We start from the raw sequence: 15,014 nt of genomic DNA on the forward strand, positions 1-15,014 counted from the left end.
TTTGGTGTCAGGGATATCCTCAGAGCTTTCAGAAAAAACATATTCTAACTTTTCTTTTGTCTAAAAAGGAGGCTAGACTCAGAGAAAAGAGATGAAGCTTTAATCACATGAGGTGGTAAATATGACTGATAACTCAGGTGTAAAATGAGAAGCCTGGATTTCTCTAGCTCAGTGGTATTCAAACTTGGTGGATCTAAATATTCTCTAGGTGTACTTGTTAGAAATGTAAATTCCCACATCTAAGATTTGCTTTGCTGGGATGCAGCCCCAGAATTTGCACTAGTGACAGACATTCCAGATGAATATATCGTAAATAGACCCTGGAATGATGGAGTGGATGGCTTTCTGTTCACATGGGAAAATACACTTTGAGAAGCTAACTTCTGGGCCAGAGAGATAGTCTAGTGGTTACAGTGCTTGCCTTGCATGCGTCTGGTCGAGATTGGATCCCTAGCAATGCATTTGGTTCCCAGATCCCTGTCAGGAGTGATTCCTGAGCACAGAAGCCCTGGGCCTCATGGGGTATGGCCCCAACTACCCCTTACCCCAACCCCCAATAAAAGAAAACAGTAAAAGTTCACTCCAGGTGGTTTACATAGGATGAGGAGTTTGAATCACATAGATTTTTCTCTTGTTCTGGGAGCCATCTGATATGTGGGCAAATGAATTATCATTTGGACAGGGGATAAGACACACTAGGTCATTGCTAGGTCTCCTGTACCACTAGAAGAAATTGGACAGGAGATACTAAGATGCTTTTCCAAGTGGCCTAGACTCAAGAAAGCAAGGATTTGGCTAGACAGAGAGCCAAAATATTTATACTTGATTATGGCTACAAGAAAAGGCAGAGTGAAAAAGAAAAATATCTTTTGTAAATAGAAGTCAAAGAAAATGAAGACTTAGGCATGCATCATTTTGGAAATCACTTAAAAGTTCAATTCCAGAGGTGAAATGACATCCATTCAATGGACTGTTAAATGAAAACGATTTAAAAATAGGTTATAAATCCTATTTTATAAAGCTAATAATAGAAAGAAGTAATTCAGGACACAAAATATGCTCAGAACCCAGGAAAATTAATGAAAATTAATGAACAGCACATAGGAATAGAGTGTAAAAATTACAAAAGATATTGTCACTCCTATGGTGAAAATTTTTCTTCTTCCTCTCTTAATTTTTTTCTTTCACATTTTCCTAATTGCATATACTTTAAATTAGAAATCATAAAAGCCGAACATAAAGCCAGTTTTAAGTAGCCAAGGCGGGTGTCATTTTGTTTCATGAAATCCTCAAATTCAAAGCTTATAAGAGAAAAAGACAAATGTCCTGTAAGTATCCACTCTATAAAATCATTTGGCAGTCTCGAGATCCCATCGCCCTGACCTCCACCCTGAGCCCATTTCCCCATTTTATTCAGTAATAAAATGAATAAAATCAGCAACCTTTCTATCTTGTCAGCAACCACAGTTAATTACTCCAGGCATGGATGATGTTTCAGGCCCATGAGTTTATAAATAAGCCTCCTGAATGGTTATTAAAAACCAGGACTCTGGAAAAATTTCTGTGGACAAAATGTTGGAAAGACCATCACAAGCATCACAAAAATAGTGGAGCATCAGCCACTCTGGCCTGGGCGTTGTCCCATCTGTCCACTGTTCTCTGTCTCTCTCCTCTGGCTCAGAGAGGCCCTCTGCTTCTTCACACACAAAGACACTGATACACAATGGTAAGTGACAGAGGAGCAGATTATTTCAACTTTCACTTTATAGGGTTTTAACTGGCCTCCAAGCTATGGGGCAGTTAAGTGACATAATGCACAGCTTCTTTCCAGAGCAATGGAGTCATCTCTTAGGGAACAGTCAGAATGAATTCCTGATGCTGTTTCCTCTACACTGAGGGAGGGTGTTGGGCTCTGTTTACATGGTTTCTACCAAAACATCTCATCTCAGGGACATTGGCCAAAGACCAGAGTTTTTCTCCAGAAGGTCAAGGTTAACATACATAATGGCCTCTGCATGCCAAGTTCAAATGGTACATTTTTTGGGAAAGGAACCAAATCATGATGGGAGTGAGTTTCAGATGGATGGGGACCCACTGCTCAATATTAGACATGTCTGGGTTTTATCTCTTTTTAAGCCAAATCACTATCTTCCTTTGAGAATACTCTCCCTTTGATTTTTCTCTAAGAAGAAATGCCATCTCCATTTGCTATTCTTGACTTTTGATGGTCTCATTCCACTGCTTAGTTCCAGAACAGACATGAGACCCCAGTCAGAGCAATCATCGCCATTCATCCCAGGGTTCAGTCTAGCAATTTCCTGACCAGAGCCATATAAATGGACTCAGTTCTGGGACTTTGGGTAAAGCTGTAAAAAAACAAGCTATTTCCTTGAGTGATATTAGCCTGGAGCTGCCGACAGCCATCTTTGCTGCCCCTGGATAAAGCTAGCCTGATAGAAAAACCATTAAGGAGGCACAAGAACTGAGAGATGGGAAAAAGCTACATCTTGTTAAGATCGCTTGGGAACCTGGTTCAGCTGTGCCTGGATCCAAAAACACATATCTTTTTAGTTATTTAAAAAAAAAATTGAACCCCCCTCCTTGAGTGGGGGGGGAGAGGGAGGAAAGGTCCTTAGGGTTTACTCTTGACTCTGCACTCAGGAATCACTTCAGGTTGTGCCCATGGGACCATATGTGATTCTGGGGAATCGAACCCACTGTACTATTTTTCTGGCCCCTGGAATTGGGATTCTGACTCACACAAACAAAAGGATGTTTATATTTCAGTGAACAAAGACTATCCCTGGCATTTTCCAGGTATTTAAGATACTGATTCTGGGACCGACTGAGGAATCGACCTAAACATGAGTTCTGGGCTTTTCCGTATGAAAGAATGACATCTGCAACTTCTCCAGTGAAGGGAACGAACCCAAAGATCTGGGTTCTACGTAATTACTGAGTCTGTCTGAGGTGTGGCCACTCCAGTAACAGCATCAGCTGGCCAGGAGATTTGACCCAACTATTTAAATAAAGAAATCGGGTTAGAGCATGAATATCCAAGCAAAAGAACAGAAGAAATGTTATTCCATCAAATTAAATATAGAAATGTTTTGCATCGGAGGGATTAAAAAACATTTCAGACATTCTTTGTAAAGTGAGTGGTTCCAGTTGTTGCTTCAGATCCCCACACTGCTGTTTTCTCATTCTTTCTTATTGGCCAGCAACACTGAAAGACTACCCTTCCTCCCGCTAGCAATCAATTTCTCGGTGTTGCACAAGCAAGCTTGCCTCTATTGCCCAGGGCTGCAGGTGATTTGTGTTGAAAGTGTGAATGTGGCACAAGGGTACAACAGCATCAAAGTCAGTATGAGGCCTTTGAGAGTTCTGTTTCTGCAAACCCAGTTGAATCTCTCACAACACACACACACACACACACACACACAAACACACACACACAGCCAGGTCATGACTTTGGTCAAAAATTAGAGTGGGCAAATTTTTACTGAGTTCTAGTTTTTCAAATCAATTTTCTTCTATCTCACGGGACCCTTCTCCGAGGGGGTCAACACATCTCTGCCAATTTCTTCTCCAAGATCATCATCCTTTCAGTCTTCTTATTTAAGTCTTTCCCTTATTTATTCTTCTGCCTCTTGCCTTGTCTATCTGCAAACCGATCTTCCTTCATCAACACTTGCCTGTTCTGGTCAATTCCATACAGGAGAGTCAACATTTCACAATGCAAATCAGATCATGTCACATTCCTTCACTGATTGGTTTGAAACTTCAAGGGCTGTCCATTGTCTTGAGCAGAAAAACTCAAAAACTTAAACTATCCTCAGTGGTTCTACAGCATCAAGTCCTTGACTTCCTTTCCAGTCTGTCTCTTTGTGTTCCATCTGGTCTTCTTTCAGTTTTTCTTACTCGCCTCACCTCTTATTTCTACCACAGGACCTTTGCAGATACAACTCTTGTCTGGAAAAATCCTTTCCCATATTCTTTAAGCACCAGTTTTTCTGCATGCCCTCTCTGATCTCCCTGATGTGGCCATATCCCTCTTACTATGCTTTCCAGGCTCCATACTTAATACAGATGCAATTTCATATTTGACAATTAGCAAATTACTCTCTGTTAAACTCCCTTAGGCTTTGAGGCAGAGAAGGGCAAGACTCACATCCACTCTGGATCAGGATTGCATCTCTCGCACCCTGCTAGGGCTGTGGCACTTACCAGTCACTGATATTCTTTGAATAGTTAGAGAGTATTAACAGGATCCTAAATTATTCTCATGAGTTATCTTCTCTAAATTATTTTCATTGAAGGTTCTATTTTCATTCCATTTCAAACACAAGGACACTGAGGCACAGACTAGTTAAGCCTTCATTCTGCTGTAACTCACGAGGCAGACACTCATATTTTATTTGTGAAATGACTGAATGGACAAATTAAAAGAAACCATTTTCCCATCTCACTCCCAGACACATCCACATTTCCTTTCTAGAGGGCCCATCTGTCTCAGACCCAGCTGCTCCTTGCAGATATTCAAGGAACGTCTCGATCATATCATTTCTCATAAGAGTCCTATGCTGTGGAGCAAATGACACTCTCCAGTTGTCTTCTGTTGACCTCTGTCCAACACAACTGATCCCAATCTCAACTGCACAACAAGCCCCAATATATGATATGAACCCTGACCCTAACTTGCACTACAGCTTTGGTCTCCCGTCCACTGGTGCCTCCTGCCCAGGCACTAACCCCTGAACAATTTTCACTTGTATCCTTTGTTTCTCCTGCCTCTGACCCAACATGTCACCTTAGCCTGTGGCTATTGCCTCCTATCATTCAGTTTTCATTTGACATTTGTGTGCTCAAACTTCCACACTTCCTTCTAGATCTGCCAAAGCCAACCAGATGCAACGACAAACTGGCTGCTACAGGAAAGGGACTCCTTATCTCTTCAGATAGACTCATGGCACAAGCCTTGATTGTGATTCTGACTCTTCCTGTGAGGATGTGTACGGGAGGTGAAAAGCACAGCTCTGGGGCCTGATGATGTGGCTGTGATAGAGTGCATGTCTTACATGTGTGAGTCTGGGTCCATCACCAGCACTGCCTCACATTGCTGACTGTGATCCCTGGATCACGATAATACAGTGCAACTGATGTAGACAGCTTAGGGACGATTCCTGACACTCTCCCCCCCACTCCCGCAAATCAGGGCAGTGAAATTTCTGGGAAGTAATAAACCTACCAGTCCTAAGTCTGACCCCCTCTTGTGGATACAGAAAGCAAGATTTGATAAGACCTTCTCCAACAGCAGACCCTGAGGAGACTGGACCCCTCCCTACAGAAAGGAAATTACTGAGAACCCCCAGTTCCTTTCTTTCATCTGATTAACCCTCAGCTAGTCCAGAGCAGAGAAAAGAAGGCTGGACTCTCCCTGGAGAGAAGATCCAGCAGGAACAAAGGTCAAGAAAATGAGTTTCAAAGAAGACCAGCTCGAGACCCTTGAAAACACCCCTAGCAATGGACTCTTACCTAGCCAGAAAGCCCCATGTGGGGGCAGATTGGTGAAACCCTATGAAGACCCCCTTGAGCAAAGGAAGGGCGTGCATATGCTGCCTTGTGCTGCTTGTGCCCACGTGGCCAAGCATATGTGGCACCCAAGTACACGTGTCGTCTCTATCTTCCCTCTTGAGATGTGTACTTTCATATCTAATGCTGGGGTGTGTGTAGAAGCTCTCCCTACCCTTGGAGAAGACCGTGTTCTTTCTTGAGAGTCTCTCTATCTCTCTGTTTCTGTTTCTGTCTCTGTCTCTCTCTCTCCCCCCAACCCCCACCACTCCTTTCCCTTCCTAAAACCCTCCAAATAAAATCTGTTTTATTTCACTTGCTCGTCTATTCTTGAAATTCTTTTCTGTGAGGCAAGACAAGAAACTGGTGACCCTGGGTTAGTCCTAGGACTAACTTTCCTTTCCTTCCAAGAGCAATTCCTCGTCCCAACCTGAGTCCATGGCTGCCCGAGAGATTGGGTGGCGGGGATCAACTCCTGTGCTGAGAAGACCAAGTAGACATGAGGTGTGGTTTGATGGCCACCTCATGGAGCTGGGGGTGGGGGGGGCTCTGGCCCTTGCGCCCAGGGGCTCATCACAGACTTGATCAGTCTTCGCCTTCCCAGATGGCCTGGGGGTGACAGAGGTGGATCTGGAGAAAGTGGCTGTCTCTCTCCTCACCACCTCACATAAGCCACCCATGGGGACCACCTATTTCATAATCGCAGTACTGCAGGAACTGTGACCCAAGACACCACCACCGCCACTGCTGTCAGGATAGCAAGAGCAATAATAGAAAGAGCATACACTTTTGTTTGCTTGTCTGTTTGCTTTTGGGTGGTCTTGGCGTCTCACTCAGCTGTTCTCAAGGCGTACTCCTAGAACTGTGTTCAGGGATCACTCCTGGTGATGCTTATACATAGGAACATAGTGCTTGGGATCAAACTTGGGTTTGGCTATATGCAAGATAAAAGCTTTATCTGCTGTACCATCTCTCTCTGGCCCAAGAGTATTTTTTTTTTTAAATGATCACACCTGGGTTCATCCTTCGTCATCAGAGGTGACAATGGGGAGGTTACAATGCTGATGGACTTTGTGGTACTAATCTGTAAAATGGCTACACTATTCAGTCTTATTTCATAGGGTTGCTATGAAGGTTTAATGAGATGTTATAAAGTGAAATCATTAGCAAGTGAGGTCATAGTCTGTGGTCTATTATAGTTATTATCAGTTACTAGAATTGTCCTCATTTACATCTACCATGGTTTAGCGATTAGGGCATAGATTCTGGAGTTAGACGAGCCTGAATCATGCCCCTTCACATCCTAGCCACGTGGCCTGGGGCTTCTTGTTCTTTATGCCTCATTTGCATCATCTATAAAATGAAAATAACAACTCTGTGTCATAAGTTTGTGGATGAAGTGACTTGGTTCATTTAAAGTGTTTAGAATTGTACCAAGCACATGATTAAACATCTAATAATGTTAGTTGCTGTTGCATTACCATTTGTAACGCCATGATCTCTGCAGGCGCAAGCTGCTTCGGAAGGCAGTGTTAAAGAACTTCTGTAAGACTCCCATGTGGTAGTGGTATAAACAGTGACAGTCCCTTCCTGACTCACTCTCTGTGAGCATGATGGATGATTTTGTTTTCGGAAGAACAAGGACAGCACACTCTCAGTATTAAACAGATTGGGCAGTGCCAAAGCACGAAGCAGAGGCTGGAAAGCCTGGGGTCCCTGTCTGGCAAGATCTGTATTTGGGAAAAATCTGCCTACAGAAGATCAAGCTTTATGTCAAATCATTAGATTAAAAACTATAGATCAACTGAATGACAAAAGTTACTGACCATGGAATAAGAAGAAAAAAAGAAACTATCACCTGGAAATATAACTTTCCATGAAGGATCCAGATGTTCTGACTAAGCCTTCTGTCACATTTTCTTGTTGCAAACTTTGAACTAGGACTTAAAGATACACACTTTGTAACACCCCCCCTTTCAATGAGACTAAAGGATTTCTATTCAAAGTCAAGTACAACAGTCAGGGGTGAGAGCTAAAAGGTTCGATTTTCCTAGTACAGTGAGAATAGGCACTTGCTTTGTGCACAGCCAACCCAGGTTTCATTCCTGCACCCCAGATGGACCCCCAAGCCTGCCAGCAGTGACTCCCGAGTGCAGAGCCAGGAATAAGCCTCAAGCACTGTGCCAACTGTGACCCCAAAATAAACATACAAACAAAATTTTGACTTTCCATGTCCAATTATCAGCATGTGCTTGGTTGTGAGGAAGCTGTCCTCAGAATATTAGATATGATCTTACTTCCGTGTTGTCCAGTCTGCAAATTCCATGGAAACACAAGGACACAGAATGGGGTTTTTAGTTCCTACTTTTCATGCTTATGCTGTGCAAAAAAAAAAAAAAAAGAGGATCCATACAGCTTTGGTTGATGTGGGCTAATGGGAGATGCTAGTTGTCAAAATATTGATAGGTACTGAAGCTACATATCAGTATGTTTAGGATAAAAAAAGGAATGATAGGGGCTGGAGCGATTGCAAAGCAGGTAGGAAGTTTGCTTTGCATGCAGCCAACTGGGGTTGGATTCCCGGCATCCCATCTGGTCCCCTGAGCACCACCAGAGGTGATTCCTGAGTGCAGAGCCAGGAGTAACCCCTGTGCATTGCTGGGTGTGACATGCCCCCCCAAAAGAAGAAATGTTAAAATTAAAAGTATCAGCTTGGGGGCCGGAGCGATAGCACAGCGGGTAGGGCGTTTGCCTTGCACGCGGCCGACCCGGGTTCGATCCCCGGAATCCCATATGGTCCCCCAAGCACCGCCAGGAGTAATTCCTGAGTGCAAAGCCAGGAGTAACCCCTGAGCATTGCTGGATGTGACCCAAAAAGCAAAAAAAAAAAAAAAAAAGTATCAGCTTGTCTGAGTCACTGTCCCACCGTGACAGCGGTCCCTGGTGCATTTGGGACTGACAGACGCTCCCTGGCTGATAAAGGAGGCACAAGTTGCAGACAGAACACTAGACAATAATCAAGAACCTTTATTCCCAATTCCACAAATCAGATATAGGAAAAAAACAACCACAAGAGAGTTCAGGGGGAAGGTGACAGACTGGGAAACTACACAGTGGAAATGTAGTACAAAGGAGAAGCTTAACACATACAGCGGGGGAGGGGATTGTGAGTAAGTGAGTATTCCCTCCCCCCAGTAGATGAGCCATGGAGCAATGTGATGGGGCAAACAAAAGGATGGCAGATAACTCAATTAACATAACTTCCTAGCAAGAGGAACAGACCTGAGCCAAGCCAAAGCAATGACCACAAATTGTGGGGAGTCAGTGTGGTGACCCTTTTAGCACTGTCCTTTGCTTTGAGGCAATGTCTTAGAAGCTCTCTTGCCTCAAGGAGAACCTCCAGATGTATAATAAATAGGCAGCATCGCCCAGTTACATTGGGGGTCCAACATCAGCTAACCCCTTATAGGAGGATTGTATATGATATCAAAGATGAAATTTGTGAGTTTCAATGTATTATCACTGAATTCTCACAAAAAATTTTCAAAAGAAGTACTATTATCCACCAAATTCCATACATGAGGAAACAGTCATAATTATTGTTCAAGGCCACACAGCTCCTACATGACTAACACTGGGTAGGTACGCCAAATATTCATTGAGATTCTAAGAAGCTAGGGCTCATGTGAAAACTTCCATAAAGATTAATAATGGAGTTAAAATTGTGTCCATCCTAATAGCTAACTATAGGTCTATGTACTCTGTCCAAAAAGATGGCTGTTTAAGTCACAAGGGGCTACTAAAATTAAATTGATTAACATTAAATAACATAAAAAATTCAGCCCATTACTGCTGATCACTTAAAATGTGACTAGTGAAACTGATGGCCTGACATTTTCATTTCATTTCATTTTAATTCAAATCACACTAATTACATGTGGCTTATGGTTATTCCTTTAGACTATGTGGATCCAAGGAAATTTCCTCTGCTTTATCAGACATGTTTCTGGGATGCCTTCCCCAAGTCTTAGTGACAGAGGGGCTAGTTGCTTGGAAAAAGGAACTGAAGGAAAAAAATCATACTGACAAATTCCCCACCTCTCTCTTGGCCTTTCCAGCATTCCCCATCCCTCAGTGCTCCTGATTTCCCGAGTCATTGGGTAAGGACAGTAAAATGATATCAAACAAACTCAGAGACAATGTTTCCTAGAAAATGGTAGCACCAGCATCTGCAGGGAGCCAGTTAGCATGTGGATTCTTGGGTCTCAGCTCTGTTGTGTCTAACACAGAGGGGCAGTGGGGCGGTCCCAGAGTCCACAGTTCCACCCAGCAGCCTAATAATTCTAATGCAGCTGCTCTAGCTTTGAGAAACTCTGCTTCAGGGGCTGAATTACATATTTATCTTTTGGCCTCTTAAGTAATTATAGAATGCACATCTTTTGAGAATAGCACAAACTGGGCCGGAAGCCAGGCAGTCATCACTCTGCATGAATTGTTCGCTTCTCTGACATTAAGCAAGCTGCTTAGTCACAGGCCTCATCCTTTTCATCTGAAACATGGGGGTAAAGATCCCTGCTGTCTAAGCTTTGGGGCAGATGAGAACGAGATGTGAATTAGAGAGGGATAAAAAAAAATTGTCACAGCCAGCCAACAATTTAGAGACATATTTAGAGAGGTTTCATATTTTTAAAAATCACATGTTTAACTTCTCTGAAAAGACAGGGAGATCTCACAGCACGGTGCTTCTATGACTCTGGCAGCCTGATGTGATTTGTGTATTGCTCTAGGGTCATATGCACAGGCTCAATTCTCGCTCAACCTCATAAAAGCTAAATGATTTTAGATAACTCTCTCAACCTCTATGTGCCTCAGTTTCTTCCACTCTGGTTTTTTTTTTTTTTTGCTTTTTGGGTCACACCCGGCGATGCTAAGGGGTTACTCCTGGCTCATGCACTCAGGAATTACTCCTGATGGTGCTCAGGGGACCATATGGGATGCTGGGAATCGAATCTGGATCAACCGCGTGCAAGGCAAACTCCTACCTGCTGTGCTATCTTTCCAGCCCCTCTTCCACTCTGAAGTCAGAATTTTAAAAGCACATTTCTCCTGGACTCTGAAGTCAGAATTTTAAAAGCACATATCTCCTGGGTGTGGCTGTGGTGAGAAAGGAACCCTACTCCACTGTTAGTGGGAATGTTATCTGGTTCAGCATTTATGGAAAGATATATGGAGATCAACCAAAAAATTAGGAATAAAACTACCATATGACCCAGTGATACTACTTCTTGGCATCAATCCCTCAAACACAAAAAATAATTTGAAAGGTATATTAATTTGAAAGATATAATTAATATATCACTGTATCACTGTTATCCCATTGCTCAACAAAATTTGCTCGAGTGGGCACCAGTAAGGTCTCCATTGTGAGATTTGCTGTCTCACAGCAAGTCTTGATTATCAAGACTTGCTTGAAATATATATATATATATATATATATATATCCTTGATATATCCTTGAAAGGATATATGCAAATACAGCACCTATATTTATTACTGTTCTTAGTACAATAGCTAAGATATGGAAATAACCCAAATGCCCAACTATCAATGAATGGATCAAGAAGCTGGATTTTGTTGTATCCATTTCAGTGAATGGATGCACAAAGGAATACTATGCAGCTCTAAGAAAGGACAAAATCATGCAGTTAGCTGCAACATGGATGGAACTAGAGGAAATCATGCTGATGAAAGTTAGTCAGAAAGACAGGGATAGATACAGAATGAACTCTCTCATATGTGGGAATTAAAAATACAAAGCATAGTAGTAACAGAGGTCTAAAGGCAACATGATGGAAGAAATGAAGCACGTAACTGAGTAGTGGTGGTGGGTCTGAAAGGGAAGGGTATAGTGGTCCTTAGGAGATGGAGGTATGTATACTGGTGAAGGGCCTGGTGTTGGAATTATATGCATGAGAAATCAATATTAATAGTATTATAAATCACAGAATCTGAGTCTTTTATCTTAAATGTTCTCTTACACACACAAATAAGAGCACGTCACTCTTGTAGGGTTATGAGGATTTAGTGATATTTATAAAGTGCATAGGACAATATTTGTATATGGCAAAAGCTAAATCACTGTTAGCCTAACAAATAAATATCTCCAAATGTGGCGACAATCAATCAGACCTGGGCCGTGGCAGTCCCCTTGAGATGGACATGCCTGACATCTTCCTGCCAATACACATATTTTATATCTTTTACAACATAGTAAATCCCTCATAAGATGCCAAGGTTCAACCATGGATGGGTGCTTTGGTGTCTTGAGTAAATGTGCTTTGGTGAAAACTGCCTCCAGCTCACAGCCCTTCCTTTGCCCCAGGGTTTCCTTGGGCAGACAGGACCTGCCTTACCTCATGCCCACATGGACAACCTTGACCCCAAGTGGCTTCCCAGCAACCCAAAGCCCGTGACAGACTGAACTGTTGGTGGAAAATGTCAGCCCTTTGATCTGGAAGAGCAATAAGTGCCTCAAGGCTCCTCATCTTCCAAAGTTCCAAGCGAATGGTGTCAGGCTAAATCTAATCTCTAGTAGACATCATGTTTCACTTTCTCCTCCCACTTTCTCTCTCTCTTTTTTTTTTTTGGTCACACCTGTGGGTGCTCAGGGTTTAGTCCTGCTTCTTTACTAAGGGATCACTGCCTGTTGGCTTGACGGACCATATGGGTGTTGGGGATTGAACCTGGGTCAGCAGTGTACAAGTGTAATATTACTATGGCCCCCGCTGCTTTCCCTTTTTCCCTTTCTCCCTTTTGTTTCCTCCCACCCTCAACAGGTCAGAGGATCCTAGTTTCTGTCCAGGTTTGCTTATGAGGAATCTCACCCAAGACCCAAGACGCACTGAAAACTTCCTATTGGAAGATGGAGCAGGAGAGGAACACTAAAATCCTGAAGACCAGCATTGGGCAGTGCCCCTTACTCCCATCCCCCTCCCCAAAAATGCCCCCCTTGCTGCATCTTCCAGGTGAGTAGAACCCTACCTGTTGCATTGGACAGGGCCAGCGACTCCATGGAGCCCCGAGGAGTCTGCTCTGTGGGCGTCATGTCCTCTGTGTACTTCAGGGAACTGATAGGATGACGGGTCCGACATTGCTGAGCAGGCAGGCCCCCTTCCTCCTCCTCTTCCTCCTCGTATTTAGGGACTTGGATGCTTCCTCGGGTCTCACTGAAGCTCTGACTAGACATATCACTGTAGCTCTCCTGGGATCGCAGTCTGCCAGGGTAGTAGTCCTCCCGGCACTCCTTAATGAAGCTGCCCCCATGCCCCTTCATGGCCAGTGAAGAGCTCCTTTTGGGGTTGCTGAAGTGCTTGGCCCACATGTCAGGCTGCGCCCCGGCCCCCTGCCCTCCCGGGCTGTAGGAAGTTCTGATGTTGCACTGGCTGAGGAGCTGCAAAGGACTCTGGGATTGGTTCTGCTCCATCTTGTTCCCATAATGGTAGGGCTCATCCCGGCTCCTCCAAATGGGGTCTCGGTTGAGGCTGGGTGTCTGGCTGGACAGGCTGAGCAGGTCCATTTGCAGCGACAAGGGGTCCACGTCTGCGGAGAGCCGGTTGGGGGTGACTTGCAGCTGGCTGTGCTGGTTCAGCATGGGCTCCTCCGCCTTGCCCTTGTTCTTGCCAATTTTGGCACTGCGCCGGGACTCTTTGGCCCTGGCATTCTGGAAGGCTGAATCAGATGAATCCGAGCCATTGGGGTCCTCCCCAGCACTGCACGCCCTCGAGCAGAATATCTGGCCCTGCTTGGGAAGGAAAGGCCGGCCCAGGAGGGACTTTTTGCAGTGAGCACAGCAGAAACAGGATTCAGTGGCATGCCAGTGTTGGCCATCATAGGTCATCTGACCCTGGTCAATTCCTAGGAAAGAGACATGAAGTGGATGAGTGGTTGAAAGCTGGGTATTAGGATATAAAACGCACAGCACCATAGTTTGACTAGGCAGAAACAGCAGAATAAATAGTCGAGAAACCAATCAATGATTAAGATCCTGTATCAGTGTGATTCATGACGTATCGGGAGAGGCATCCCAGTACTAGTCAACATTTTGTTTTGTGTCGTCTGGCAGTGCTCAGGGGCTACTCCTGAGGACTGGTGCCCAGATTCCAGGGATCAAACCAAAAGCCCCCACATGTATAGCAGTTCTCCAGCACTTTGAGCCGTCTCCCTGGCCCTGTCAAGGGCCTTCTTAGTGTATTTGTTGAGAAGAGAGAAATTAGATTAAAATAACCCGTCCATACATCCTTCTGCCTAGGACACATTTCCCCAAGCAGCAATAACGACACCAACAAATAATACAGCGCTGCTTTAAATGCTCTGCAAACAGGTAAACTCACTTAACCTCTCAGCTATAGCACCTCTTTAGTATTTCTATTTTCTCAAATGATTAAAAAAAAAAGGGAAAGTAGGCTAAATGACTTGCTTAATGAAATGAAACTAGGAATCTGATGTGAAGTTCTACAAGAACAGACTCATTCAGGTTTGGGGTGTCTCCAGAAGCCTGGCCTGTGCATCACGGGGGGCTTTCCTGTGAAAGATGAAGAGCATCGTCCATGTATGGTAAAGGGTAATTCCTACAGAAGCTCAGTTCAAAAGAAGAAAACAATAATTTCAACTGCTGGTAAGAGAAAAACCTGCTTTGGAGAAGGAACAACTTTCAGGGTGGTTTGTGAAAGACACTGGCCCTCAGTGAGCAAGCATCCACCTCACCTGGCTTCTTTGGGAAAGGAAGAGACTCATTTCCTCCTACGCCTGAGCAGCGCCTGGTTTACATAGTCACGTTTCACCTGCACTTTACCGGAGCCTCTCAAGGTTCCAGCTGTCCTTGCTTCTCAGTTTCTATTTTGGCCTCTCCTAGTGATAAGCTCCTGGTGGGATTCCCTATCTCTGCCTCTCTGGGTAGGAAAAGGTGGGTGGGGCGAAAGCCAGGTCTGGAGGCAGCACTGGCTACTCAGAAATTGTATCTCCGAGTTCAGGGGTTGACACACGACCTGTACTTGGTCAATGAAATGGTCACAATTACCTGGGACTTTTGCTACGGCTACGTCTTTTTATTATAATATTTTTTTGAGGCACACGATTACGATCATGAAATCCCGTTAGTTGTCGATTTCTCGAGCGGGCTCAGTAACCTCTCCATTTGTCCTTTCCCTCAGATTTTAGAAGTCTCTCTTGACTTGGTCCTCCCAACGATGTTGCACTGGAGGCTCTTTCAGGGTCAGAGGAATGAGATCCAGCTTGTTACTGGATTTAGCATATGAATACACGAAGGGAAGCTTGCAAAGGTTGTCACATGTGGGCAGGAAACTCTCAGAAGCTTGCTAGTTTCTCCCGGAGGGAGAAGTAGGCAACAAGATATTGCTTGCTTCTGGGAACTTGCTTTTAAGTCT

At 44.1% G+C, this 15,014-nt stretch overlaps 1 protein-coding gene across 2 annotated transcripts in view; it reads right to left on the reverse strand.

Annotated features, from left to right (window-relative positions):
• Positions 1 to 15,014, reverse strand: part of PRICKLE2 (prickle planar cell polarity protein 2) — a 188,548-nt gene that overhangs the window by 42,276 nt on the left and 131,258 nt on the right. For both annotated transcript variants that reach the window (XM_055134351.1, XM_055134350.1), the window contains exon 7: positions 12,613 to 13,485. In XM_055134351.1, coding sequence (XP_054990326.1) covers positions 12,613 to 13,485 — 873 coding nt within the window. The remainder of the gene's footprint in view (positions 1 to 12,612; positions 13,486 to 15,014) is intronic.

The sequence above is a fragment of the Sorex araneus genome, chromosome 4 (genome assembly GCF_027595985.1).
Source record: "Sorex araneus isolate mSorAra2 chromosome 4, mSorAra2.pri, whole genome shotgun sequence".
Classification (NCBI taxonomy): domain Eukaryota; kingdom Metazoa; phylum Chordata; class Mammalia; order Eulipotyphla; family Soricidae; genus Sorex; species Sorex araneus.